General features: G+C 46.7%; 1 protein-coding gene across 2 annotated transcripts in view; it reads left to right on the forward strand.

Moving 5' to 3' along the window:
- The window catches only part of LOC147729090 (tetratricopeptide repeat protein 24-like), a 604,158-nt gene that overhangs the window by 151,926 nt on the left and 425,375 nt on the right, over positions 1–26,857 (forward strand). For both annotated transcript variants that reach the window (XM_086959369.1, XM_086959370.1), the window contains exon 5: positions 23,662–23,783. In XM_086959369.1, the coding sequence (XP_086815495.1) occupies positions 23,662–23,783 (122 nt within the window). The remainder of the gene's footprint in view (positions 1–23,661; positions 23,784–26,857) is intronic.

Genomic DNA, 26,857 nt, shown 5'->3' on the forward strand with positions numbered 1-26,857 from the left:
AAGTTTGGTGGAAAACCATTCAGCCGTTCGGGCTAAAAGTGAGTTTGACCGCCCTATGGAAATTAACATGGGGAAAAAGGGTTTTGGGACCCCCCTTTTATCTCGGCCCCCGCTTGACGAATCTCCCCCAATCTTTCAGGGAAGGAGCGGAGCGCCGCGAGGCAAATTTGAGGAAAATTTCAGGCAGATTCCTCAACCGGCGCCAAAGTTATTCCCAATAGAATGTTGCGAATTCCCTATACAAAATAATCCTAACTATAACTACCTACTGGCGACCGCCAGTAGGTTTTCTATATATATATATATATATATATATATATATATATATATATATATATGTAAAGTACTTTTACACAGTTTATGACTTCACGACGCATGCATTTGCGTTGTAAAGGCATGCGTGGTAAAGTCATATGAGGAGTGAAAGTTTGAGGGTTAATGGTATCGCGGAGCAATTGCATTTTCGTTGTGAAAAAAGCAGAGTAATGGTATGCGGGATGAAATGCGGGATGAAAGTATGCGGGATAACGTCATATATTCGACATATTTCCATATTTACGAGGAATCGTAAATCTGGAAATGCGTGTAAATGCTACCCCTCCCCTGGGGAGGCGTAGCATTTACAATTGCATTTTCGTTGTGAAAAAAGCAGAGTAATGGTATGCGGGATGAAATGCGGGATGAAAGTATGCGGGATAACGTCATATATTCGACATATTTCCATATTTACGAGGAATCGTGAATCTGGAAATGCGTGTAAATGCTACGCCTCCCCTGGGGAGGCGTAGGGAGGCAAAACGAGGAGAAATGTATTAATTTCTCCTCATTTTCTTTTCCTCTTTCTATGCGTGCTGCATTCTGCAGCACACATAGAAAGAGGGAATCACCTCTAATGATTGTTTTTTTAACACACTTTATTGAAGACCATGTTACATCACATCATGAGAAAAGGATTCTACAGAAATAGTCATTTTGTTTTTCTTGTATCAAAATTACAGAGCACGTATCATACATAGGGTCAATGCCAATCGTTCCTTGTGCCATAAGATTCAAAGGTCTCACTCCCCTTTAGCATTATTGCTAAGACATCAGTAGGTATGCAATGTAAATCAAATCAATACAAAGTTGTGCATATTTACAATTAACCAAAGGAACAAATTCAAACACCTTTATCCCTCCCACCCTAACCCTCCCATCCCGTCTCCTGGTCGGACTAACGTTAACTTTCAACATTAATCGAAGAGGTTCTTATAGATGTATCATTCTAGGGAATGCGGCTTCCGTAACAAGGCCATTATTTGTTCAGGTCTCAGGCCCTGGAGGTTAGGTAATACATGGTAGCCTCGCATGCTATGGGGTTAGGGTAACCTGTGGAGGAGACAAATCAAGCGTTTCCAACTCAATTATCATAGCCTCCCATTTCATTGAAATGGGCTGCTTCCTCAGCCCTCTGTCTTCCTCCCTACGGAGAGCTGCACCCTCCACCCTTCCCCATTGAACCAAGTCAGTTTGCCAGATAGAGATCGCCGGGCATCTGGGGGACTTCCACCTCATTGTAATAGCTCTTATCGCCAAGATGAGTGCCAAATCTAAAAACTTTAACCGCACCTTCTGTACCTGTGAGCGTCTACGGAGGCCTACAAGGCAATTCAGGGCTTTATCCAGGACCGGGAGTTGTGTCACAACATGTAGCGCATGGCGGACTCCTCCCCAGTAGTCTTGTAAGCAGGGGCAGGACCATAGCATATGGATAAAATCCGCCTCTTCTCCTCTACAGCCGGGGCAACAATGGCAGGAGTCCGGGAACATGTATTTTATGAGGGGTGAGGTATGATCTATGAAGGACCATTGTCTGGATAAATTTTAATTTCGCATTACGCAATACTTTTCTGGGGCGTTCCAGCATACATTTCCATGCTTTGTCTGTAATCTCCACACTAGAGTCCTCCAGTGTGCTCCAAAAGTAGTAAGTGTAATCGCTGCATGTGCCCGAACTCCAGTATATAAACAATCGCACCAAATGTCCCCCAGGACCCATGTAGTATAAGAGGTGTACCAAGTTATGTTGTGGGGGTTCATTTCTTTGTGGAGCCCAAGTGGTTCCTTCTAACATAATGTGCCACAGTAGCATGTAATAAGTATTGGCGTGGTGGAGCACCCGTGGCCTGTACAAAGGAGTCATGATCTAGCATGGTGTCGTCGCCGAAGAATGCACCTACGTCCTCTACTCCACTGTCGGTCCAGTCCTGTATTTTGGCCCTTGTCAGACTTCCCTGTGGTGTAGGGATAGCTAAGATGGGAATGTTCGTGGCGTACGGGAACGCTGTAGCTGTATATAATAGGGCCTTTTTCCAACAAAGTAGGGCAATCTTCAGTAGAGGAGGGCATGCTGGAGAAATCTTAACCTTCGGCAATAGTAAAGAATGTAGCTCGCCCCGGTCTAACCTCTGTGGTGTGAAGCCAATCTCCTGTAGGTTTCTACCTGCAGTCCAGTAGGATAACCATTGGAGCTGGCTTGCATAGTAGTAACTTCTAAAGTCAGGAACTCCCAGGCCCCCATTGTGCGTCTCCAGCTGGAGCTTCCGGAGACGTATTCGTCTGCGGCCAGTACCCCAAATGAAATGAGATTCACCAATATAGTGTTCAATGTGTTAAAAATGGATTGTGGGAGAATCACAGGCAAATTCACGCAATAGTATAGTAAACAAGGCAACATCACCATTTTGGAGATGGCAACTCGTCCCCTAACCGATGGTAGAGAGGACCAGAACCCTACACTAGCACGGAGACCCGTTATTGCCCAGAGGATGTTACCCACAATTTGATCCGTCTTCGTCCTATAGACGTGAATGCCTAAGTATTTAAAGGTGGTGGGAGTTACCAGTAAGGTGTGAGTGCCAAATGGTGTCTCCTGAAAGAAGAAGCTTTTCGATTTCTCAGGGATTATGGCAGGCCGGACAGGCGTTCAAAAGTGGCAAATATATTAGGGATAGGGGCATTATCAGCCAGCGACGGCTCGTGGAGGGAGTTACGGTGGGGCAGGAGGGTGGGGAGGGGGAGGGGCAGGGTGGAGGTTGCTAAAAACCGGCATATGGATAATTGCAGGTAAGTAAACAATTTAATTAATAAAACGAATTTCGTAGTGCGCCTTGCATCGCAAAATGCAATGCAGTGCGAGCTACGAAATTCGTTTTATTAATTAAATTGTTTACTTACCTGCAATTATCCATATGCCGGTTTTTAGCAACCTCCGCCCTGCCCCTCCCCCTCCCCGCCCTCCTGCCCCACCGTAACTCCCTCCACGAGCCGTCGCTGTTATCAGCTGTCAGGTCCCGTAAGTATAAGAGTATGTCATCCGCATAGATGGAAATTAGATGGTGTATCCCATCAATGGGAATGCCAAGGCGGGTCGCTGACTTTCGAAGAGCTATAGCTAAAGGTTCCAACGCGAGCACAATAATAGGGGGGACAATGGGCATTCCTGCCTTGTGCCTCTGTGAACTGTATATTGGTCTGATATGTGATGACCCGTGCGAGCTCTGGCCGTAGGGGATGTATATAATAGGTGAACCCATTTGAGATATGTGTCTGGGAAGCCAAACCGTCTCAATACCACAAACATGAAATCCCAAGAGAGGGAGTCAAATGCCTGCCTAAGAAGGTCTAATGCTATGCACCTTGCGTGTTGATAAGCTTGTGGGGTGGCCTTCATTATGTAATGTAGCTGTCGGGTGTTTAGGGAGGTGCTACGATTTGGTAGGAAGCCGCACTGGTCACAGTGAATAAGCATATTAAGGAATGGTTGTATGCGGTTAGCCAGAGCCTTACTGTGAATTTTATATTCAGTGGATAACAGGGAGAGGGGTCTATAATTAGACAACTCTAGGCTATCTCGTCCTGGTTTGGGTATGGATGTGACTAATGCTTGCATGGTGGAATCTGGCAGGCGGCCAGCCTGAAAAGCCTATATACAGTCTCCAGCACTGGTACCAAGGACTCAGAGTAAGTATGGTAAAACTCTACAGGGAGTCCATCAATCCCAGGAGTCATGTTACGATTTAAACCCTTAATTGCAGCACAAATTTCCTGTTGAGTTATGGGACCATCTGTGTCTTTTTGGGTGTCGTCAGGCAGTATTGGGAAGGGGAGATCCTGTGGAAACTCTGTGATGGAGGAACCTGCAACTGGGTTAGGGGGTGCATAGAGTGTTGCAAGGTGATCGTGAAAGGCTGTAATTATTTCATTTTGTGTGTGGACTAAGTGTCCTGCTGGTGTATTTATTCTAGATATAATTAGCGGGTCTGGTCTGTCCATGACCATGCGGGCAAGCAGTGCACCTGATCTATCTGCTTCTGTGTGTTTTCGTTGGAGAAATTCCCTGTGGTCTATTGTTCACAGTGTTTCTAGTGTTTCAGTGTGGTCAATGTGAGCAGATTGTAATGCTTCTCGTTTGTTTGGATCAGACACTGCCTTCTTCTCTAGTATATCCAACTGGTGTTCAATGTCCTTCAGACGTTGGTGTCTTTCCTGCCTAGCCCCCACTAATTGTCCGATTGTCGCTCCCCTTACCACCAATTTCAGAGCATCCCATTCAATCAGATTGGAGGAAGCTGTGTTCCAGTTTTCAGCCAGGTAATTAGTAATAGTGTTGGACAGGGTTGTGCGGAAGGGGGAGTCTTCAAGTAGTTGTGGGTGTAATTTCTAAGTAGGAACTGGGGTGGGCACCGTGCCCCAGCTGAGTGTGACTTCTAGGGGGTTATGGTCTGAGAAGGTTTTTGCTAGATATGTGGAGTGACGGATCTTAGTGAAAATGGATCTTGAGCATAAGAACCTATCAATTCTGGTATGGAGACTGTGCACTGAAGAATAGAAAGAATATTCCTTGTGGGTGGGATAGCAGGCATCACCACGCTTCAGAGAGTGTCCAGCCTGTTGTCCAGGTCGTGAATTGCTCAGCCAGTTTCCTGGCATTTGTACCATGTAGGGGTGGATGCGATCCATCGAGGCCAGCGTCCAGTACAGCATTCCAATCCCCTCCCAATATCCAGGGGATACCATCCCAGTCCGCTAGTACTGTATCCAGCCTACTCAAAAATTGGTCTTGTTCATAATTAGGGGCGTAGATGCTGCAGAGGACCACCAGGGAGCCATCAAGGGTGCCTTTCACTAGAATGTACTGGCCCTGGTCAGCTACCCGGCGCTCTAGCTCGAAAAATGGGACCCTGTGGCATATCCAAATGGTCACCCCCTAGCAAAAGCAGTATAGCTAGTAGAATACATATGTACCCTCCATTTTTTGCGCATCTTCTGCGTTTCAGACTCAATTAAATAGGATTCCTGAAGGAACGCTATTTGTGTGTTATGTCGGAGGAGATTTGCATGAATACGGTGTCTTTTCTGGATGGCTCCCATTCCCCGTACATTCCATGTAATTAGGTTGTACGGACCTATGGTGTTAGCATTCCCAGGCATGTTGCTATGTTTAGTGTGGAGCTCCCGCATATGTGGAGCCGCTAAACCTGGCCTGAACAGGACTCCCCCTTACCCAAAACCCTAACAAAACTTGGCACAGCGCCAAAACCGTGCTGGGCCCAGCAGTGGTGTACAGGTAGTACATAACAGATAACGGTGCATACGCTAACAGGGAGGTAGCTAACCTCAGATCTGATCATTATCACAGAAGAGTCTGTAACTCTGCGGCTCTACGGTGTCAGCTGCAGGGGCCATTATCGCTGTATCGATCTCAGGTATCTTTGACTCGCCGTCTGTGTTCAATTATCAATTATATAATCGGCCGCCCTAGGTGTGATCGTGGGGAATAGATTTATGCTGTGTTCGGAGTCCGAATGAAGAGTACTATCCTCTGAATCAGTAGAAATTTTGTTTGAGTTGTTGCAGAATGCACCAGCAGTTACAATCGCTCCTTCTTGGACTCGCCATTGTTGTTCTGGCGATGGGCCAGCACCTCCTTTACCTCATTGTGGATTCTGGGAACGATGAGAGGTCCGTTTGGGAGTTTGTCTGAGTCCTGTGAGGAGAAGTCTGGTGGCTGATTTGGCTAGAGCCAATGCACATCACCTTCATCCATTCTTCGGCATCTGCTGGGCTTTCAAAAAAGTGCGTCTTTTTATCATGAATAATTTTCAGCCGGGCTGGGTATAAAGTGCGTATTTGAGTTGTGCCTTCTGAAGTTTTTTCTTTACTGCCTGGTAGGATGGTCTCTGTCTCTGTACCAGGACGGTGTAATCAGGGTACAATGATGTACGATGATTCTCAAACTGGATTGGTGCCTTTTCCCTTGCCTTCTGTAGTAAGACGTTACGGTCTCTATAATTGAGGATTTTCACGATCAGTGGGCGGGGAGGCACGGCAGGTCTTGGTTGCCCTGTCGGGATTCTATGGACCCGTTCCACGCAAAAGTACAGAGACAGCCCCTCAGATGCCACATGGTCTCTGAACCATGTCTCCATAAAGTCTGCTGCCTTACTCCCTTCTCTGCGTTCCAGCAGGCCAATGACACGTATATTATTGCGCCTGTTTCTGCCTTCCGCAACCTCCACCCGTTCCATAAGCGTTGTCATCTGCTGCTGTAGTTGTTGTAAGGTAGACAAATGTTCCGTAACTCTGGGGGTGATATCCGCAATAGATTGGCCATGATCCTTGACTGTATCAGCCAGCTTACTGTGGTACGCTCCTAGTAGTGTTGATCCTGTGGTGAGCGTACTCATCTGCAGTTCCATCGCCGTTCTAGAGTCCCGGATCTCCTTGAGAATGAGGTCCAGTTTATCAGGTAGTCCCTCTGTATACCCAGTAGATGATGTCCCAGGCGAGGAGGGCCGGCTAGTGTGATCCGTCATAAGAGGAGAGGGGTCAGGTCCTTGCTGTTCCTCCAGCGTTTTCGCCCGTACCCTGCCCATGATGCAAAGTGTCTACCAGGCTCAGTGTTATGCTATCTCCACGGCACAGTCCAGGAGGACGTCAGCTGCATCTCGGATAATGATATGGTGCCGGTTTGTTGCCTCTCAGAGTATGTCTGCTGTGTAAATCCATGTGGAGTCAACAGGCCCAGACCAAATGGACAGTGGCGTCCCAAGGTCTATAAATGTGACCTCCGACCCGTGCCCACCAGCGTGGTCTTCTCTACCCAGTAGTTGCTTTGCACAGCACTGTGGGGGCCCACTGTACCTACTGCACTGACCGTGCTTTCCTGTCTCTTGGAGAGTAAACACAGTTTGTAGTAGAAGAGCGTGTCCTATATTGCTGTATCTCAGTAAGAGGTGGTGCTGTAAGTGCCCGAGGTCCTGAGTAGGAGAAGCTTTTTATCGTGAGTGAAGCAGGGAGGAGGAGTCCAAGCACTGATTCCGAAATGTGCGGCAGGGTCTTAAGGTCACCCTCGGGGGTATTAGTTGGTCATCTATATCCTCCCAGATCCAGTCAGCCTGTGGTCATTAGAGGGTATATCCAGGTACAACTCCTAGTGCAAGAGGCTCAGGGACATATTATAAGAAGGAACCTGGGACCATGTCATTTCACCAGGCACTTCTCAGTTCTCCAGTAGGGCAGTTAGGTAATTCGCCACTTCTTTCAAGTTGTACCCTCCCCCCCCCCTCCGGGGCGGCCCGGCCTGTAGGCTGCGGGTTCGTTCCTCACAGTCCTCCGCTAGATACCTGTGACATGCCCGGTTCTCGGTGGTGTGAAAAGCACAAGGAAGACAGGACGGGACCCGATCTTGGGGATTTCACCCTTTTTAGCCACAGATTGAGTCAGTCAGCCCAGCGCGCCAGAGCGTTCGTGCTGCGTATAGGCCTGTGTCCAGCCGCAGCTCCCGGCCTCCCAATAACCACTGCCACAATCAGGCCTGCCTCCTTTCCCATTGCTCCGCACGGTCTCCCAGGCCCCCCGCAAGGCACAGATCTAGGGGGTAGAGCGTGTGGATCGGCGCAGGACCCCGCAGCTCCCCCACTCACTGCACTGGTCCCTGCCGACCCCCTCTTGTTCGCCGATGCTCCGCACCTGCTGTGGCAGCTCGTCAGGGTGATTTGTCGATGTAACCATCTCTTGAAGGCGGGTACGTAGCCGATGGGGCACTGTTGGTTGATGGCAAAAAATGGGGGAAGGGGGGACCCCTGGACTCCCGAGCCAAGGATGGAAGGTCCTGAGCGGGATCGCGCTCAGATGTGAGTGGCGCGCTCGGGCTCCTGCTTCAGGCCAGGCCCCGGCCTCCGCTCGTGTCTAGCGGTCGCTAGGCCACAGCCCGCAGCTGCAGCGTAGGGTCGTCTTCAGAGTCAGGAAGAGTACTCAGCCGTGTCAGAGGGCTCCAGCATTCCTACAGGTATGTCCCCGAACTATTGATGTCCATGGGACAGCACAGGATAAGTTTGTTCCCCCGGGGAGGGTCCGGAGCTCTACCAAGCTGCGACCGCCTTTTAAACAGCCAGCCTCTCCCCATCTAATGATTGTTTATGTACAGGAAGCGCTCCCTTCCTGCACATAAACAATCATTGAAACAATGAAGTTTTTCAACTTCTATGTGTGCTAATGCACCACACGTAGAAGGTGGGAAACAGCATTTTAGATTGTTTTTGTGCAGGAAGGAGACTCTTCCTGAACAAAAACCAATCTCCTCACAACAAAGGCATCCTGGTGCAAGGGTGCCTGCGCCAGCGCATGGCTGCAGTTTGTGCGCAAGTGCAAGGGGAAGCACAGAGATGCAACATATCGTTGTAAATATGTTGCATTCCTGTGCTTTGAAAGTAACTCAGAGCGGCGGAGCCAAAGGGCTTGCATTCTACACAGAGTCACTTTCTTGTCAATATGCCCCTTCTTTTTTTTATAGTTTTTCCCAAGTGCAAGGGAAAATAGAACAAAAATCTGTGAAACTTAACATGAAGTAGAAGGCATTTGAAAGCAAGCAACATAATGTTAAAAAGCACTGGCAAAGTCAGTGCATATTGCTTAAACTGTAAATGGTAGCCTGTTGGAGTTGCCAGTGCTGCTTTTGAAAATGTTTCTGTCAGCTGAAACACTATAAACATCCCTTTGGGGGAGTCTGTCTTTCTGAGCATACCGTGGCACTTTAAACTAATTCATGAATTTCCCTTCAAAACTGACTGTACAAGTTAGAGTTTAATGGGAGCATTTTTTGGTGAACATTTCCCAATTATACTACAGGAGCTTTAAGTATGATGGGAGGGCTGCAGCTATGGCGGTGGTGCTGCTTCACCTGCACCAGCCTCCTGGTAGCCAGCCGGCTGACTTCCAAGTGAAGTCTTTAGTCTCCTGCCTTTCACAGGCTGACCTTCAACTCGGTGCTTAATTTGTAACAAAATAAGTGCTGGAGCTCTTGTCAGGAGGCCACTCCAGCGTACACCACAGATTGCCGCTGCCAATGATACTAACAGCAGAACTACTAACCATCACACTCCTACAAGTATGATAGATCGGACTATTCCAGCCCTGTAATAATGGCTTGGGCGGCCAGTAATAGTCATTTTTTACTTATATTGAATTAATTCTTGACTGTTGTTATGATCATCTCTAAATAAGCCAGACAGCGCCACCTTGTGGCAAACTGTCACAAGTACCGGTGTTGACAGTTAAGTGCTGGTGCAGTGCACTGGAGACCACCGGCTCAAATTAAGCACTGCTTCAACTCTTGCTCCTCTTTGTGAGTCATAGGCTTTTTAAATCTCTCTTTTGTTAATCCCCCCAGTTATGCATGATTTCACATAGAGTTTTTTATTTCTATTATATGCAGATTTTGGAGTCACCTCCTTGCCAATAGGGAGGGTAATTAGTAGCACAGGTTCATGTTCTTCAAGCATCTTTGGTTTCTCGAAAATTCCAAACCAAGGTCAAGGACCTTTAGGACAAGTTGCAACCAGTTTGTAATGTCAGAGCTGTGACTGGTACTCTGAAAATGTTAATATATATAAAACTATGACATGTGGTCAGTTGTACATTTTTCTAGGTTTTCAGTTCGGAAATGTAGCCAATATGTTGTGCTCAAGACTATAGTTTTCGCCAAAAGGCAAAAAACTGGAGCAAGCCGATGTTGCTCTATTTCCGCACTATTACCATAATGAGGAGTTGACTGAATTATTTTGTTTTGTTTCTAACAATTGTTAGATGTAGGCAGGCCCAGTTACTATGTTTTTATTAGTAATGTAGCATAAATTCTGCAAAATCCAGTTCTCAACGAAGGTTATTCATAGAAAAGTTTTTTTCTTGTTTACAAAGTATTGTATGAGAAAATCATGTATAATTAAAAGATGTTTCAGGGGGTGGAGACATGTAAGTCAAGACATTTGAGTAACTTTACAATTGAATTTTGAGAATAGACCAATGTAGAAAGGGTACTCAAATGTGCGAGGGTAAATATAGTGCTAGTAAATCTAAATGTGCAGATTTATGTTTTTGAATAGGCCACTGTATCTCGATTTTGCGCTCCACTTCAAACTTTGTATAATCTAGGTAGCTATTATCACCAATGGGTACCTGGATATACCCTAATGACCACAGGCTGACTGGATCTGGGAGGATATAGATGACCATCTAATACCCCCGAGGGTGACCTTAAGACCCTGCCGCACATTTCAGAACCAGTTCTGGGACTCCTCCTCCCTGCTTCACTCACGATACAAAGCTTCTCCTACTCAGAACCTCGGGCACTTACAGCACCTCCTCTTACTGAGGTACAGCAACATAGGACACGTTCTTCTACGACAGACTGCGTTTACTCTCCAAGCGGCAGGATAGCACGGTCAGTGCAGTAGGTATAGTGGGCCCCCGCAGTGCTGTGCAAAGCAACTACTGGGTAGAGAAGCCCACGATGGTGGGCACGGGTCGGAGGTAACATTTATAGACCTTGGGACGCCACTGTCCATTTGGGCTGGGCCCCTTGACTCCACCTCGATTTACACAGCATGCATACTCTGAGAGGCAACAAACCGGCACCATATCATTATCCGAGATGCTGCTGACGTCCTCCTGGACTGCGCCGTGGAGATAGCATAGCACTGAGCCTGGTAGACACTTTGCATCATGGGCAAGGTACGGGCGAAGACGCTGGAGGGACAGCAAGGACCTGACCCCTCTCCTGTTATGATGGATCACACTAGCCGGCCCTCCTCGCCTGGGACATCATCTACTGGGCATACAGATGGACTACCTGATAAACTGGACTTCATTCTCAAGGAGATCCGGGACTCTAGAACGGCGATGGAACTGCAGATGGGTACGCTCACCACAGGACCAACACTACTAGGAGCGTACCACAATAAGCTGGCTGATACAGTCAAGGATCATGGCCAATCTATTGAGGATCTCACCCCCAGAGTTACGGAACATTTGTCTACCTTACAACAACTACAGCAGCAGATGACAATGCTTATGGAAAGGGTGGAGGACGCGGAAGGCAGAAACAGGTGCAATAATATACGTGTCATTGGCCTGCTGGAACGCAGAGAAGGGAGTAAGGCAGCAGACTTTATGGAGACATGGTTCAGAGACCATGTGGCATCTGAGGGGCTGTCTCCGTACTTTTGCATGGAACGGGTCCATAGAATCCCGACAGGGCAAGCAAGACCTGCCGTGCCTCCCCGCCCACTGATCGTGAAAATCCTCACTTATAGAGACTGTGATGTCTTACTACAGAAGGCAAGGGAAAAGGCACCAATCCAGTTTGAGAATCATCGTACATCATTGTACCCTGATTACACCGTCCTGGTACAGAGACAGAGACCATCCTACCAGGTGTGAGAAGTTGGCCTGGTATATAATGCTCACTAATTCTTAGTGATCACTTTGTACCATGCCAAGCAACCCTTATGATGATGGTTGTAATTCAACCTTGTAGACCAGTTATCCTAGTGGTAACTTGGACAAAGCAGTCTTAGGCTAAACTCTGAAAGGCATGTGAAGCCAGCTGTTATACCATACACAACCCCCTTGAACACCAAATGAAAGGGACACCACACAGATATATAATGAAAATATATATTGATTTATTAACTATAAAATCCCCTGGACTCTTTATGAGTACAGAAGCACAAGCGTTAAATCACAAGACAGTTTAAAATACACAAAAGTTGCACAATATGGATGAGCCCTAGGGGCCACCTAAACCATATACTAAGAAAGTGGTATAAGAGATACCAATGGGAAAGTGAACAGGCCTAGGGCCTCGGGAATCGCTGGAGCTATTTGAGACTAGCAGTGACTAAGTCGGGAGAGGCCCACGGGACTCGGGTGCAGTGTTCAAAGTGCACGCACTTTCCAATGTAAAGTCTATGGTGCGTAAAAAGTACAAAGTTAGAAAGTTAGGAACCTTCCGAGTGACCTACGGAGCTGAAACTTAAGACACAGGCCCTTGAGATGTGTACCAGTGCAGGAGCACCGGCGGAGCTGAGTTACCTCACCCACAGGAAGCGGGTGCACAGGGTCGAAGTAGTGTCGGGTTTCGTCACGCTGGTCGATGGTGCTTGGAGCTGAAGATGCTGCAGGCGGCTCGATGTGAAGAGTTCCGGTGGATCCAAGGGTGGATCTGAAGATGTGAAGACCTGAAAGCAGAGGGGACAGTGTTCAAAGTCACTAGCCAGTGACTACCGTGGAACCAGATTGGAACCAGGCGATGTCGGGTGCAAACAGGCGTTGTCGGGTAGCTTCTTTCTGCAGCCACGTGGATACCCGGGGTCGAGGACGTCCAGGAGTCGGTCACAAGCTGTCCCACGCAGGCTTCTCGCTGTTGGCGGTGTCGGCAACTTGATCGGAGCAAACAGGCCTTGGCAAAGGCAAGCCAGGCAGAAGTTGAAAGATGCTTAACACTCGGACCAGCAAGGTCAGAGCGGGTGCTCCTTTTTACAGGAGCTTGGGTAAGTCTGGAGCAACCAGACCTGCTGTGTAAATCGTCGGTTTCGTCGCCAAGATGGCCGCTGACCACGTGGCTAGTGGCCGGGATGGCGCGATGAGTGGCACAATGCAAAAGGGCCCCACGCAGATCGTGGAGATGCTGGAGGGCTGATCTTCGGTGCAAGGGCTGCTCGGTGGTGGGGGTTCTCAGTCCCCAAAGCACAACGTCGAGGATGCCTCAGAAGCTGCGCAGTCAGCTTTTCGAGTGTCTTCCAAGAGGTCCGGTCCCACGTCACTCGGTGCCTCCACGGGTCCCTTCTTTGAAGGGACTGTGGATCGGGCTCTGAGAGGTCTGGGAGTCTGGTTCTTGTCGGGCTCTGGGCTCGGGCTCCGGCGGGAGGCGGCGGCAAAGCAGACGTCGAGTTGCTGGTTGGTGCCTGTGTTCACAGGGTGGCCACTCTTAGGCCACAAGGGAGATTCTTCTTCAGTCTTCTGTGCAGCAGAATGTCGAAGTCCAGTCGTCTTCTTAGTTTTAAGTTGATTCAGGATGATCTCCTGTGCAATGGCACTGCTCCCACTCTTATTCCCAATCTGAGGGGTGGATCACCTACTAGGTCCCTCCTCTGGGAGGAACCAGGAAGGGGGGCGGTTACACCCCCTTTCCTTTGTCCAGTTCCGCGCCAAGCCTGGGTCTGGAAAGTCCCAGGACCGGTATGGACTGGCCTATGCACGGGGACACCTTGTGTGCCCCGGGCATGTCTGATTCTATTCAGCCCTGTCCTACCCAATACACAAAACCCTGTCTGGGGTGGTGCTCGCACCTCCCAAGGCAGGAAACCCTTTGTCCAGGCCACCATCTGCCGAGTTTCGGTCAGCAGCAGGAGGCCAGACTCGTGTCTGTGGTGGCAGCATCCATTTTGTGATGCTGAGGCTCTGTTTAACTTTAACCGGGGTTAAGGCTACACACATGTCGTGTCCCTCTAGAAGGGTGGAATGCTATCCCCGTCGCCAGAATTGGCGAGGGGATAGTATTCCAATTCGTATGACACCTTACTCGACATGTTTTGATAAAGCCAAACCAAAGTTAGCAAATAACCGCGAGGATTATAATGCACTTAAGAGTATATGGTATGGCAATATCCCGGAACAGCTTAGGGAGTTGTTCCCGACAGCTGCAGACGGGCCCAGCTCATGCTAGAGCACCATCTCACATATTTCCAAGCACTCTGCCTCCAGGATTGATGAGGCCTTCCATAGGAGTGGCTGATAGGAACATATGTGTCCAGTTTAGGGTTAGGCACAGACATACTGTACCTAAGTAAGAGGTGATTACACCAACTTACCCCAGCTGAGTGATCAGCCAGTTGTGTCAAATATGGAGGCCAGGCCAGGGGTGGCACAATACATGCTGCAGCCCCTGGTAGGCCTTGGCTACACCTATGCCCTGGGTACCTATGGTACACTGTTACAGGGGCCTATAAGGTGAACCAATTCCAATTGTGTTATGCACCTAAGGTACATGGAGTCCATTTTAAGGAGAGAGCAATCAGCCTGGGGCCAAGAATAGCAGGATCCCAGGCCAACTAAGTCAAAAACCAGCTAAACACCAGGCAAAAAGTTTGGGGGTAACCATAGTCAGATATCCACCTTCCTACACCAGGCAGTAAAGAAAAAACTTCAGAAGGCACAACTCAAATACGCACTTTATACCCAGCCCAGCTGAAAATTATTCATGATAAAAAGACACACTTTTTTGAAAGCCCAGCAGATGCCGAAGAATGGATGGAGGTGATGTGCATTGGCTCTAGCCAAATCAGCCACCAGACTTCTCCTCACAGGACTCAGACAAACTCCCAAAACGGACCTCTCATCGTTCCCAGAATCCACACCGAGGTAAAGGAGGTGCTGGTCCATCGCCAGAACAACAACGGCGAGACCAAGAAGGAGCGATTGCAACTGCTGGTGCATTCCGTGACGACTCAAACAAAATTTCTTCTGATTCAGAGGACAGTACTCTTCATTCAGACTCCGAACACAGCATAAATCTATTCCCCACGATCACACCTAGGGCGGCCGATTATATAATTGATAATTGAACACAGATGGCGAGTCAAAGATACCTGAGATCCATACAGCGATATTGGCCCCTGCAGCTGACACAAACTTTGTGCCTGAGAGACTGTTGTATCCTTTTACTCGTGACGATTTGCATGAACACTGATAATCTAATATGTTCAGATTCCTGACGTACAGGGCTCCAGTTGTATGTGTTATTGATGTAAATATTGCACCCCTGTACTTCCGGGGTTTATTCTATTTTGGGAGGGCTCCAGAACGCTTTTAGGATGATAACACTGTCCTGACACACCTGATCACACACTCCCCCGGGGATGGGGCACCGTAGAGCCGCGGAGTTACAGACTCTTCTGTGATCATGATCAGATCTGAGGTTAGCTACCTCCCTGTTAGCGTATGCACCGTTATCTGTTATGTACTACCTGTACACCACTGTTGGGTCCAGCACAGTTTTGGCGCTGTGCCAAGTTTTGTTAGGGGTTTGGGTAAGGGGGAGTCCTGTTCAGGCCAGCTTTACCGGCTCCACATATGCGGGAGCTCCACACTAAACATAGCAACATCCCTGGGAATGCTAACACCATAGGTCCGTACAACCTAATTACATGGAATGTACGGGGATTGGGAGCCATCCAGAAAAGACACCATATTCATGCATATCTTCTCCGACATAACACACAAATAGCGTTCCTTCAGGAATCCCATTTAATTGAGTCTGAAAAGCAGAAGATGCGCAAAAAATGGAGAGTACATATGTATTCTACTAGCTATTCTGCTTTCGCTAGGGGGGTGACCATTTGGATACGCCAAAGGGTCTCATTTCTCGAGCTAGAGCGCCGGGTAGCTGACCAGGGCCGGTACATTCTAGTGAAAGGCACCGTTGATGGCTCCCTGGTGGTCCTCTGCAGCATCTACGCCCCTAATTATGAACAAGACCAATTTTTGAGTAGGCTGGATACAGTACTAGCGGACTGGGATGGTATCCCCTGGATATTGGAAGGGGATTTGAATGCTGTACTGGACGCTGGCCTCGATAGATCGCATCCACCCCTACATGGTACAAATGCCAGGAAACTGGCTGAGCAATTCACGACCTGACCAACAGGCTGGACACTCTCTGACGCGTGGTGATGCCTGTTATCCCACCCTCAAGGAATATTCTTTTTATTCTTCAGTGCACAGACTCCATACCAGAATTGATAGGTTCTTATGCTCAAGATCCATCATCACTAAGATCCGTCAATCCACATATCTAGCAAAAACCTTCTCAGACCATAACCCTCTAGAAGTCACACTCAGCTGGGGCACGGTGCCCACTCCAGTTCCTACTTAGAAATTACACCCACAACTACTTGAAGACGCTCCCTTCCTCACAACTCTGTCCAACACTATTACTAATTACCTGGCTGAAAACTGGAACACAGCCTCCTCCAATCTTATTGAATGGGATGCTCTGAGAGTGGTGATAAGGGGAGCGACAATCGGACAATTAGTAGGGGCTAGGCAGGAAAGACACCAATGTCTGAAGGACATTGAACACCGGTTGGATATACTAGAGAAGGAGGCAGTGTCTGATCCAAACAAACGAGAAGCATTACAATCTGCTCACAATGACCACGCTGAAACACTAGAAAAACTGCGAACAATAGACCACAGGGCATTTCTCCAACGAAAACACACAGAAGCAGCTAGATCAGGTGCACTGCTTGCCCGCATGGTCAGGGACAGACCAGACCCGCTAATTATATCTAGAATACGTACACCAGCAGGACACTTAGTCCACACACAAAACGAAATAAATACAGCCTTTCACGATCACCTTGCAACACTCTATGCACCCCCTGATCCAGTTGCAGGTTCCTCCATCACAGAGTTTCCACAGGATCTCCCCTTACCAATACTGCCTGACGACCCTAAAAAATAAATAGATGGTCCCATAACTCAACAGGAAATTTGTGCTGCAATTAAGGGTTTAAACCGTAACAAGACGCCTGGGATTGATGGATTCCTATGGCCGACGTTGCCTACCCCCACTTCTCCTGCATTCTGGGAGGGTGAATCTTCTGCAGAGAATCCCGGGAGTGATGCGGGTCTGGGTTTCCAGTCAAGATGCCTCTGGTTGGAATTGTAATACCTGATGTGACGTCCAGGGTAGGATCTCACTGTAAGTACCGTAACTGTCATAATAGGCACCCCAGCGCCTCTAGGACCCACTTGGGACATTGCAGTACCATATAGCCTGTAATAGGAGTGCAGGGGGGCTTTATTCTATGGTCTTATGTGAAGTATGGTGATTCATGTACTCTCTTCATTACATGCTTCATTACCTGCCCTGAATGTTTTGATATATTTTGTTTTTGTATTGCATTGTAAGGATAGCGAGTAATACTTTAGAATTTGTGGAATATGCACAGTAATTGTGTTCTTATGAATTGTGCAACCTATAAGTAGTTACTTTATTGCACTACCTGTAATGTTATGACAATTGCCTAGTTGGCAAATTGATTTGTGATTTGCTTGATTGTGGTCTGTGTGTATATACAATATATGTGCTGATGGCTGACACACGGGTGAAGGGGTCTACAGAAGCACTCACCGGGCACTTTTCAGTAGGAACTAAAATGGGAAATGCTCTCCACACATTTGTTTGTTTGATCATTGCCTCAACTTAGGGATGAAAACAAAAAGCACTCCACATGCACTTCTACTTTAGAAACAGAGTTGAAGAACTGTCCAGTCCTTCTCCTGCTCTAGACAAGAGCAGCAACTACAGGCCGATCCACTCCACACACAGCAGGGACAGCGCTCCTCATACAGCTCTCCCAGCTCTCCTTCCAGGCAGGTTAATTTTAGATCCAGCAAGGATCTAGTAGTCAAGTCTTTTATCTCCCTGAAAATTCCAACACACAAGTCCTTGGAGATCTTCCCAAGCAGGATAACACAACAGGGCAAAAAGAGTCAGTCATTTTTCTCTGCCATAGATAGAAGCAGCCACTGCTGGCCAACCCACCCCTTACACAAAAAAGCCAGCGCTCTTCACACAGCTCTTCTTCTTGGCAGGGTCCTCTTGTTTCGAGAAGTAATCTAAAGTTCTGGGGTTTTAGATCCATTACTTATACCCAATTTTCTCTTTGTTCTCGTTGTGGCAAGGGTCACTTAGCTCAGTCCAAACCAGTTCTGACCTTCAAGGTCCAGTTTGACCGCAGGAGGTGGAGACGGCATTGTGCAAAGGAGACAGAGCCTATTCAGGTCCTAATGAAAACTCCTCCCACCACTCTCAATGCAGACAAGGTCTATTCAGCCTGGCTATGAGTCATCCAGGCCCATGAAACATGAAACTCACGGAGCACAATAGAGCCAGCTCTGAATACTTTTGAGGCCATCTACTATGTACTATTTACTCTGTCTTGCTTGGAATTCAGCTATTGTTGGCGACTCTGTTGAAAGAAAAATCAAACATTTATCTTTGCTGCATGAACAATACCTTTCACTCTGAGCTGAAGGTTTTTCTGACATGTTTTTAACAATAATTGAAGCATTTGAAGTGAAACTGAATGGCAAACATTTCTATTGTGAATCCAAAAATGTTGTGTAGTGTGTTTTGCAAATTCAATGCGCTATCCCAAGATTTTGTCAACTGGCCTTGAATGCATTTCTTTGATTAATAATTGTTTTGTTTATGGCATTGGAATCCACATCACCGCGGTCTGCATCCATGCCAATCCAGCCTTGAAAGGGTTAACAGGCAACAATAAACTACCTGTTTTTGTTCGGTTCATTTCTGCAGGAATTGTGCTATCACTGAACAAAGACAGGACATTCTATTTCCCAAGGACACAACAGTGCCACGTGTCTGCTGGCCCCTCACTGGCACACAACTTTACAATGTACATGTTGCTTTTATGTAAAAATGTAAACATATTTTAAAAATTGAAAATGTAAGCTACAAATAATTCAGGCCTGGCTTTACCTGTCTGCCAGTGATGAGCCCTTGTATTTTATGCCTAGGAGGAGGGAGTAGGAAAGCTAAAGAAAACACACAGGAACCCTTTCCCCTTGTTTGATGTATTCCTAGGCGCTTCCTTTCTGAAAGACTGCGTGTAGGTGTTAAATGTGATCATTAGCGGGGTAAAGCCCACCAGAGAAGCGAGAAGCACAAATATGGTTGCACGCCGCTTCCCACTTTTATCAGAGCGCCAGCACCAACATTTCACTTCAATTTCAGAACAACCGTTTTCTCATTAAAAACTGCCTTCTTAAGTACTAAGTACAAGCTAATTTTCCCTTTGATTTAAAATGTCACATTTGAGTGTGTTTGGTGCTCTTAATGTTCTTGTTACATTTCTTTGTGTGGTAATACCTAGCAGACATGATGTGTTCATGCAGTGGTCGCACATTCTGAAGACCCTTCACAGCTTACTTAGCTCCAGGCCACGATAGACCTGCTTTATATGGCCCGGTGTTACGCCACGCCGTTAGTATGGTGAACCTGGCACCAGTACTTACATGTTGTGGTCTCCTGGCAAATATGTATGCAAAGGTATGGTGCTGAATGCCAGTACAGGCTCCCGACTTTAACTTAATAGACCCACCAGCAATTTCTAGTCTCAAAATTGTTCAAGTCAGAATAAGGTAACGAGTGTCAAAACTGACCTTCGCTGTCAGATCAATGACAGAAAACTCCTGCATTAAATTTGCGACACAAGAAGTGCTTAATTTAAGCCGGTGGTTGCCGGTGGGCGTCATCAGCACTTATTTTTGGGGACCAGGATCTATTTTTCCATATCAGATATTTAGCAAGTACAAAATCGTCACAAAGGAAGAAAGCAGGAACCAGCAAAGGCGAAAAAGAGGCAGGAAGCATCTGATGATGAATTAAATTCTAACAGCCTCAGTATTTGGTGTGCCAACGTTTAATTGCACCAGCCGCCAACCTCTGAGCATGGTTTCGGACACTAGCATTTGTTCTTTCACAAATTAAGCACTGGACAAATGCCTTCTTTTGGTCGGTCCAGGTATGCCAACTTGAACAAAATCACACCATGTGAGGTGGGGTGGGTGCCTTGGAGGGAGCGGGCCTCATGCCGAGAAGTACCTAAGAGTCACTTTTACCCCCACCCTGCCCCCAAGTACCCCTCCACCCCCCAAAAAAATTACTTTCTGAGGCTGGTGCCATTGTCCAGGGTGTTATTACACCCCTTAGTGGACATCGCAGGTCAAAGCCTTGAAAAACAAGCTGGAAATCCACTATTTACAGTAGTTTTAAGCCTGTTCTCCCTGCCACTGTGTGATATCGGCTCCTCAGCGAGTGACCCTGTGATGGGAGCCGATATCGTGCCCCACACAGTGGCGCCGTGTGAGTTGCCAGGTCTGCCATTTCCAAAAGCCTTGTCTACGAACGTGTTGAATTACCTCAGCTATTCTGGACGAATAGACATTCTTTGCACTGCTTCATGTCAGCCACAATTATAGCCCCTGGATCAATTCACTATGAGCCCAATAGTGAGTTCGTGGTGTTAGTGAAAATTCTCCACTTTCTGGAGGAAGATGATAGGCTGTGAATCACATAGCGATTTATTTATTTGGCATAACCATGTTTATACATACAAAATTACATCATTTATGTCCTGCAGAGTCCTCAGCAGTAGTAAAACATATCTAATGGTTAGGATTCAGCCACCCATGACTTGGGAGTTTTTCAGCATTCAAAAACTCCAATCCCAACCTTTCTCCCCCTGGAAATTGAGCAACTTCCCTTCCAGCGTGGGAAGGGGAACAGCCCACCTCCATCTAAACTTAGAGGGGCAGATTTACAAGCCCCTTGCGCCGCTTTCACGCCGCCGTTACGTCACTTTTGTGACGCAGGAGCGGCTCAAAAGATGAGCCATGGTGCAGGGTATTTACAACATGACGCATCTCCCAGATGGGTCACGTTGTAAAGCCCAGTGCCAGAAGAGGCGTACCATCGCAGGGGGAGGCGTTCCGGCGCAGGAACTCCTCCCAAAAGTGGCTGAGTGAAATCTACAAGATTTCACTCAGTCACTTTTGGGCCCATGCTGCGTCAAAACCCTGCGCCTGCTTGAAGCAGGCGTAAGGATTGACGCAGCATTGTGTACATAGGGCTCCACTGATGATTGCTGGAGCTGCGTCGTGCTTGCGACGCAACTCCAGCAATGCGCCGCTCTTACGGCACAGATGCGTGACGCATCTGTGCCGTTTTTAACCCATGGTGCGCTGCATTTTAAATGCGGCGCATCAAGGGTGGCGAAGCTTCGGCGCACAATTACTGGCGCATCCCTGCCGATATGCAGGGATGCGCCAGTAATTGTAAATTTGCCCCTCAGTGTTGGGGAAGAAAGAAAAAAAAGAAAATGAAAGAAATATACATTTGCGCAATGGGCTGCAATTCCACAGTTCGCAATTTTAATTTGTTTACAATAACACATTAAGAAAATGGGATCACAGAGAATAAGTTGCATGGAATTCCCAGTAGTTAGCCTAGAATCCTGCACCTGGGGCAGCTTTTCAAGCATACTTATTGGAAAGTATGTGCATTCCTGAAAGTAGTAAATCGTCACCTGTTCAAAAAAGTGCTGCTACAGACGCAGACCTACAAAGTTTGTTTTTGGCCCTAAATGTGGAGTAGAATCTAGCTGCTGAATTTCTTCCACAATATTATCTCAGCTGATGGAGAAAATGCTGCCCTTCCTTTTACTTTGTATTTAGGGTGTCCTCCAGAAATTGTAGAATATTCAGCTCCAGCTCAAGGTGAAATCAGGTGGTTGCAGGCCCATCTTTCTCGGAGCTATTTAGGGATATGTCTGTATGTCCTGTTTGCTACTTTGATTGGAGTCTAATCTGAAAAACGCCATCTATAGGAAAAGCCAGCACAAAAACACGTGCTTGCAAATTCATGAATGTTAACAACCCGTTGTGGGTCCATAGCTCCGCTGGTATATTTGTGGTAGGGTTAGTTATGAAAATTCAGGACTATGCACCATTGGAAGCTAGTCTGGGGCAGTACAGTTTTACATTGCACTCCCCCCTGACTTATTCATTGCATAGTTTGTAGCAGACTGTCTCGAATGTATCTCGAACATTAGCCGAAACATGAAAAACTGCAGGAGTCAGGTTTGGAATGGAAACTCCAGTCTGCTGCACTTCACAAATCATTTGGCACTAAAACTGTCAGCTGTAATTCAACCTTCTCATGGTTTATTGAAGTCGGACCTTTTTCCTGAGAAACATTGGACATCTTCTTGCTCAATGGATCTGAAAATTGAATGTGTTAATTGTGCAGCTCTAAAGCCTCTAAAATGGTTTCGCTTTTGTGTTTATTAAGGATTATATTTTTAACCAGTACTGTACAACAGTTTTGGAAATTGTTACTGAATAAATAAGATGTTTGTGTATGCATTCAATTTGTTTGTCTATCACCTCCTTAGAACCAGAGTTGTGCAGCTAAGCAAGCGCAAGGTAGCTCAATTAATCAATCAGGATTTATAAATCGCGGCCAATCACCTGATAGGGTATCCAGTCGCTTGCATGTCCTGGAGGCTTATAGCTGGCCAAGAGATGTGTGTCAAGCAACCCACACTCTAGGTCAGGGGTCTCCAAACCGGTCCTGGAAGGCCGGATCCATGCCAGATGTTTGGGATATCCCCATTGAGATACATGTAGTAATTTTAAAAATCTGGCATGACTCCGGCCCTCCAGGACGGGTTTGGAGACCCCTGCTCTAGGCAGTCAGCGGGTAGTGCAATTATGCAGCCTAGGAGCGTTTACAAGTGATTAGAGGTCACTCATTGATAGACAATTGTTAAGCAAATTGAGATCAGATTTTGTCAATTTTTCACTCTAATGTGAGATATATAATATCATATACAGATTCCCTTAGCTTGATGATAGAGACTGAAGCGATGATTCCTGGTTCTTGGAATTCACTACTTTCCGCGTCGTCTCTTTTCTTTAAATCTTAAAAAAAATACTATAATTGGTCATTTCGGCCCTTGAGATATCAAAAGGTTAAAAAACAATGGTGCAAATAACATTGACACCAGGTTTTGAGTGTTTTTCTGGACCTGAATATGACCTTTGTAGAAAATATTGGGGAGTAACGTGTATTAGCAGGTTTTGCATGTGTCTGCCCCCTTTATTTACATCTGCACACTGGTTTGCAAGGGAAATTACTGTTAACTACAAGCTGTTAGTAGCTGCCTGTGCAAAACACCCAAACAGGTGCTCCCTGTGCTCTGCTGCTAGAGAGAGCAAGGGCTAAAACTGGTTCAATATTACTTTACCTCAAAGATGCTTCAAACTGTCCTTCTTCCCAGGTGAGGACAGTTTAGTCGTCGTGCTGACATGGAGCTGCTTATATGTAGTCCTGAGATTTCTTGGCAGACCCCCCTTTGTGTAAGTGAAGAGCCCATACGCCGTCTTGCCCGACTTCCTCACTTGTGGGAAGAAAATATTTGTAAACACTATTTTTCAGGTGTCGGACGCTGTCCTACCTGCTTCCAGAATTAACCTTCCATAGAAACTCTTCAAAAGAGACCACTTGTCTACTGTGCCATTTTCACTTGGCAAATGGATCTGTAACAATGAATCCTCCACAAGTGAGAGAATGGACCTGCCACCTTATGTTCCATCTCCTTTCCTCTGCATTGGGCTCTTAAGTACAGCAAAAGCCTCCTGGGCCTGCACCCTTGACTGACGCACAGTGTGTTCTCTGTTTTGCAGGTGTGCTCCAGGGGCAGTGGCAGGCCAGTGAAGGCATGGGAGCCTCCCAGTTCTGCCAAGGTAACACAGATGAGGCCATCTCGGCATACAAACAAGCCCTGGCTCTGTTTGTGAAGTCAAAGGTAAGGCTTGTTTGTGCAGCTTATCTGCTCGCCATGGTACACAGAGAATAAAGAAGGGCCTTTCACTTACGAAACTATGCAGCACAAGGCTGATCATGCACTCTCCCCTGCAGGCAGGACCAATTTACAAAGGCATTTTGAAGTATGCCCAGTAGTTCTATTTTAGATACTCACATGCCTTGGTAAATTAACCCCAAACATCTTAAGTAGGAATATTTAGGGAATATTCATAGACAGTTAGTACAAATAGAAAGGAGTGTGTCCTTTGCACTTTTGCTAATAGGGAGTTGGAAATGTTAGGGCTGTTTCACAAAGGTGTGAAAGTGTGTGTAGAAGAGAAATCCTGTGTTACTACTTCCATACTAATAATTGCTTTTGTGAATCAGCCCCTAAATATCTGCACGCTCACTATGCAAACATGCACCATGGCTTGTATTCTGAAAATAGAACAATAGAACCTGACTCTTAAAATTGCTCGTGAAGTAGACCTGAAGGGTTCTACAGCGCGTACCTGGCCCTGCGGTTAGGATTACAATCTGGTGGTTATTTCTAAGAGCCCTGCGTCACTTTTGCACCATGCAAAGTGGCACATGCATGATGCAGGGCTCTCAATCCGATTTATGAAGCCGCCCGAGGCTACCGTGTGTGGCTCTGAGTGGCCTGAGAAGTCTTGAGTAAGGCAACGCCGCACAAACCGCTGGGTCACCTCACTCTGCAATCAGAACCAACGTTCCATGAGCATTGTAGTGGGTTTTTCCATGCAACACCCATGGATTTTGACGCTGCCCCAGATTTACAATATCATGTACACCTTGGCAAGCTCCTAATCCGTACGCCTCCCGAGGTGAGGCATAACAAGGAGAAATATGTTTTTATCTCCTCGTTTTTTTCTCTTTCGATGTGTGCTGCATTCTGCATTCTGCAGTACACATGGAAACAGGAAAACATCTCTTAGGATTGTTTTTTGTGCAAGAAGATGTCCCCTGCTGCACAAAAACAATCCTGCTTGCAGCGGAGGCACCCTTGCACGATGGCGCTAGACTGCCTCAATGGCGCCAGCTCGGGAGGAAGGACAGGAATGCACTGTATTGCATAAATAAGGTGCTGTCCTGTCCTTTCACTTTGGCGTTGGGCGGCGCAGTAAGATGCCTTGCTGCGCTGCCCTATGCCAAAATCCCATAAATGAGGGGCTCTGTGTGCAAATATTTGTTCACAGCTGTAGTGGGGTTGCGCCCCTTTTCTGTGCCATATTACAATAGTGCACACAATGTTCCTATGTTAAGTACACAACTTAATTTGTAAAACAGTCAGACTTGTTTTCTTTCAGCAATTGCACTGATTACCCGATGCAAAATAACATTTACACTGACGGATGAGTGGAAGAGCACTATTGGCCTCTAATGAAAATAACCTGGGGCAAAGCAAAGCAAAATTTCTCTTTTATCTACTGTAAAATGACTCAGTCATTGGTGCAATCAACATCATCTAGCTTCTTATCTTAATTTACATATCTTTTACTTTTTTAGCAAATTTACCACTGAAAGACATGTGGGTTTAAAACCATAAACAGAGTTGCGCTTCATCATGAAAGTTATATTCGATTGCCCAGGACCGCCTGTGTATGAACTGCACGCTAAAGCAGTCGGCGTCCGGTAAAAATAACAAAATCAAAGAAGTTTTTGGCCTGACAATGCACTAAATGCAGAAGAATTTTGCACACCATTGCAATGTGGTGCCTGGAGGAGTTGGACATTAATCAGTTATAGGCTTTATCGAAACATTTGCACACAGGATTTAATGCGCCCCACTGTCCATCCCATCAGAGAATAAGAGTGGACATTTAGTGGCGTGGTCTAATCAATGTGGTCAATGGTATGTGAGTCTATGCTTTCCTAACAAGTAAGGAGGTGTGACGAACTAAAAACGATGAGGCGGGCTGGGGCCGCTGGAAGGTGGGAATAAACAGGATTTGGGGGAATTTGTTTTCAGAGTTTTGGAAAAGTAAGGGCAGTCATCACAGGACCTCGTTGAGTTAGTCTAGGGAATGTAGTCCACTCTACTCCAGTTACCCATCACAGCAATGTAGGGCATTGGCGACTAACATAACCCTATACTTAACAACAGCAGACCAGGCTATGGTGGACATCGAGAACAGGTCTTTTAGCATCCCAGCAGCAGACCACGCTTGGCCTAAGAGAGGGATCATAGAGAACATACAGGGTGAAGTGGTAGAAAATGGTGCAGAATACCTAACAGCGTGTAGTGACAATAAGGCACCTTAAACCTCAAGAAAGGAAAGTTTTAAACTACCTGGACCATAAAACCCTTGTGCACTGTGGTGTTTAACCCAGCAGGAAACCAGTGATCTCTCTTTCTATTTCCCTTGTAATAGAAAATACAGAAATGGTATCACTAGTTTAAAGATATGAAGATTATGTGCGCAAATTCGTGTGCCTAAGGATAAGGCAATCAGTTTCATTGCACCGGGGTGTACCATTGTTCATTGCTCAGCTTCGAATAGTTGTCACCTTTTGAGCTATCTTTCCTACCTTTGTGGTGTTGATGCCTTTCTAAGTGTTTGTGGATATGGTAGATATAATCTAACTTTTCACAATGGCTATGTAGATTAGAATAGAGCAGGTATGACTGACGGAGCTAACACACAGATAACCACTCTATGGCTTCGATATTTATTGTCAACTAATCAAGCAGAGATGACCTACTTTCAGTGATTGTATCCCCCTTGTCAGGCAGCCCTACGGGTTTTTATAGTAGTCTTGCCCACAAGAGTTACCTGTGGCATGCTCCATCATAGAGTCCTTGTCCAGATACCACAGGTATCTGGATGAGCTTGCCATTGAAAATCAAGGGAGCTCTTTGATTTTTTTCAGTGACTATACTAAGCATAAAATTGTTTAAGATATCATGATTCTAATTCAAAAGGAGGGCACCCTAACAATATTAAAAACTGTTGGAGAGGCAATCCGAGAGAAGTAATGTCTCCAGCGTCTACTGGTCACATGTTCCATCTAACACACCTTACCTATCGGGGTCATTTGACCTTCATCAGGACC

The sequence above is a fragment of the Lissotriton vulgaris genome, chromosome 2_2 (assembly GCF_964263255.1).
Source record: "Lissotriton vulgaris chromosome 2_2, aLisVul1.2, whole genome shotgun sequence".
Taxonomy (NCBI): Eukaryota; Metazoa; Chordata; class Amphibia; order Caudata; family Salamandridae; genus Lissotriton; species Lissotriton vulgaris.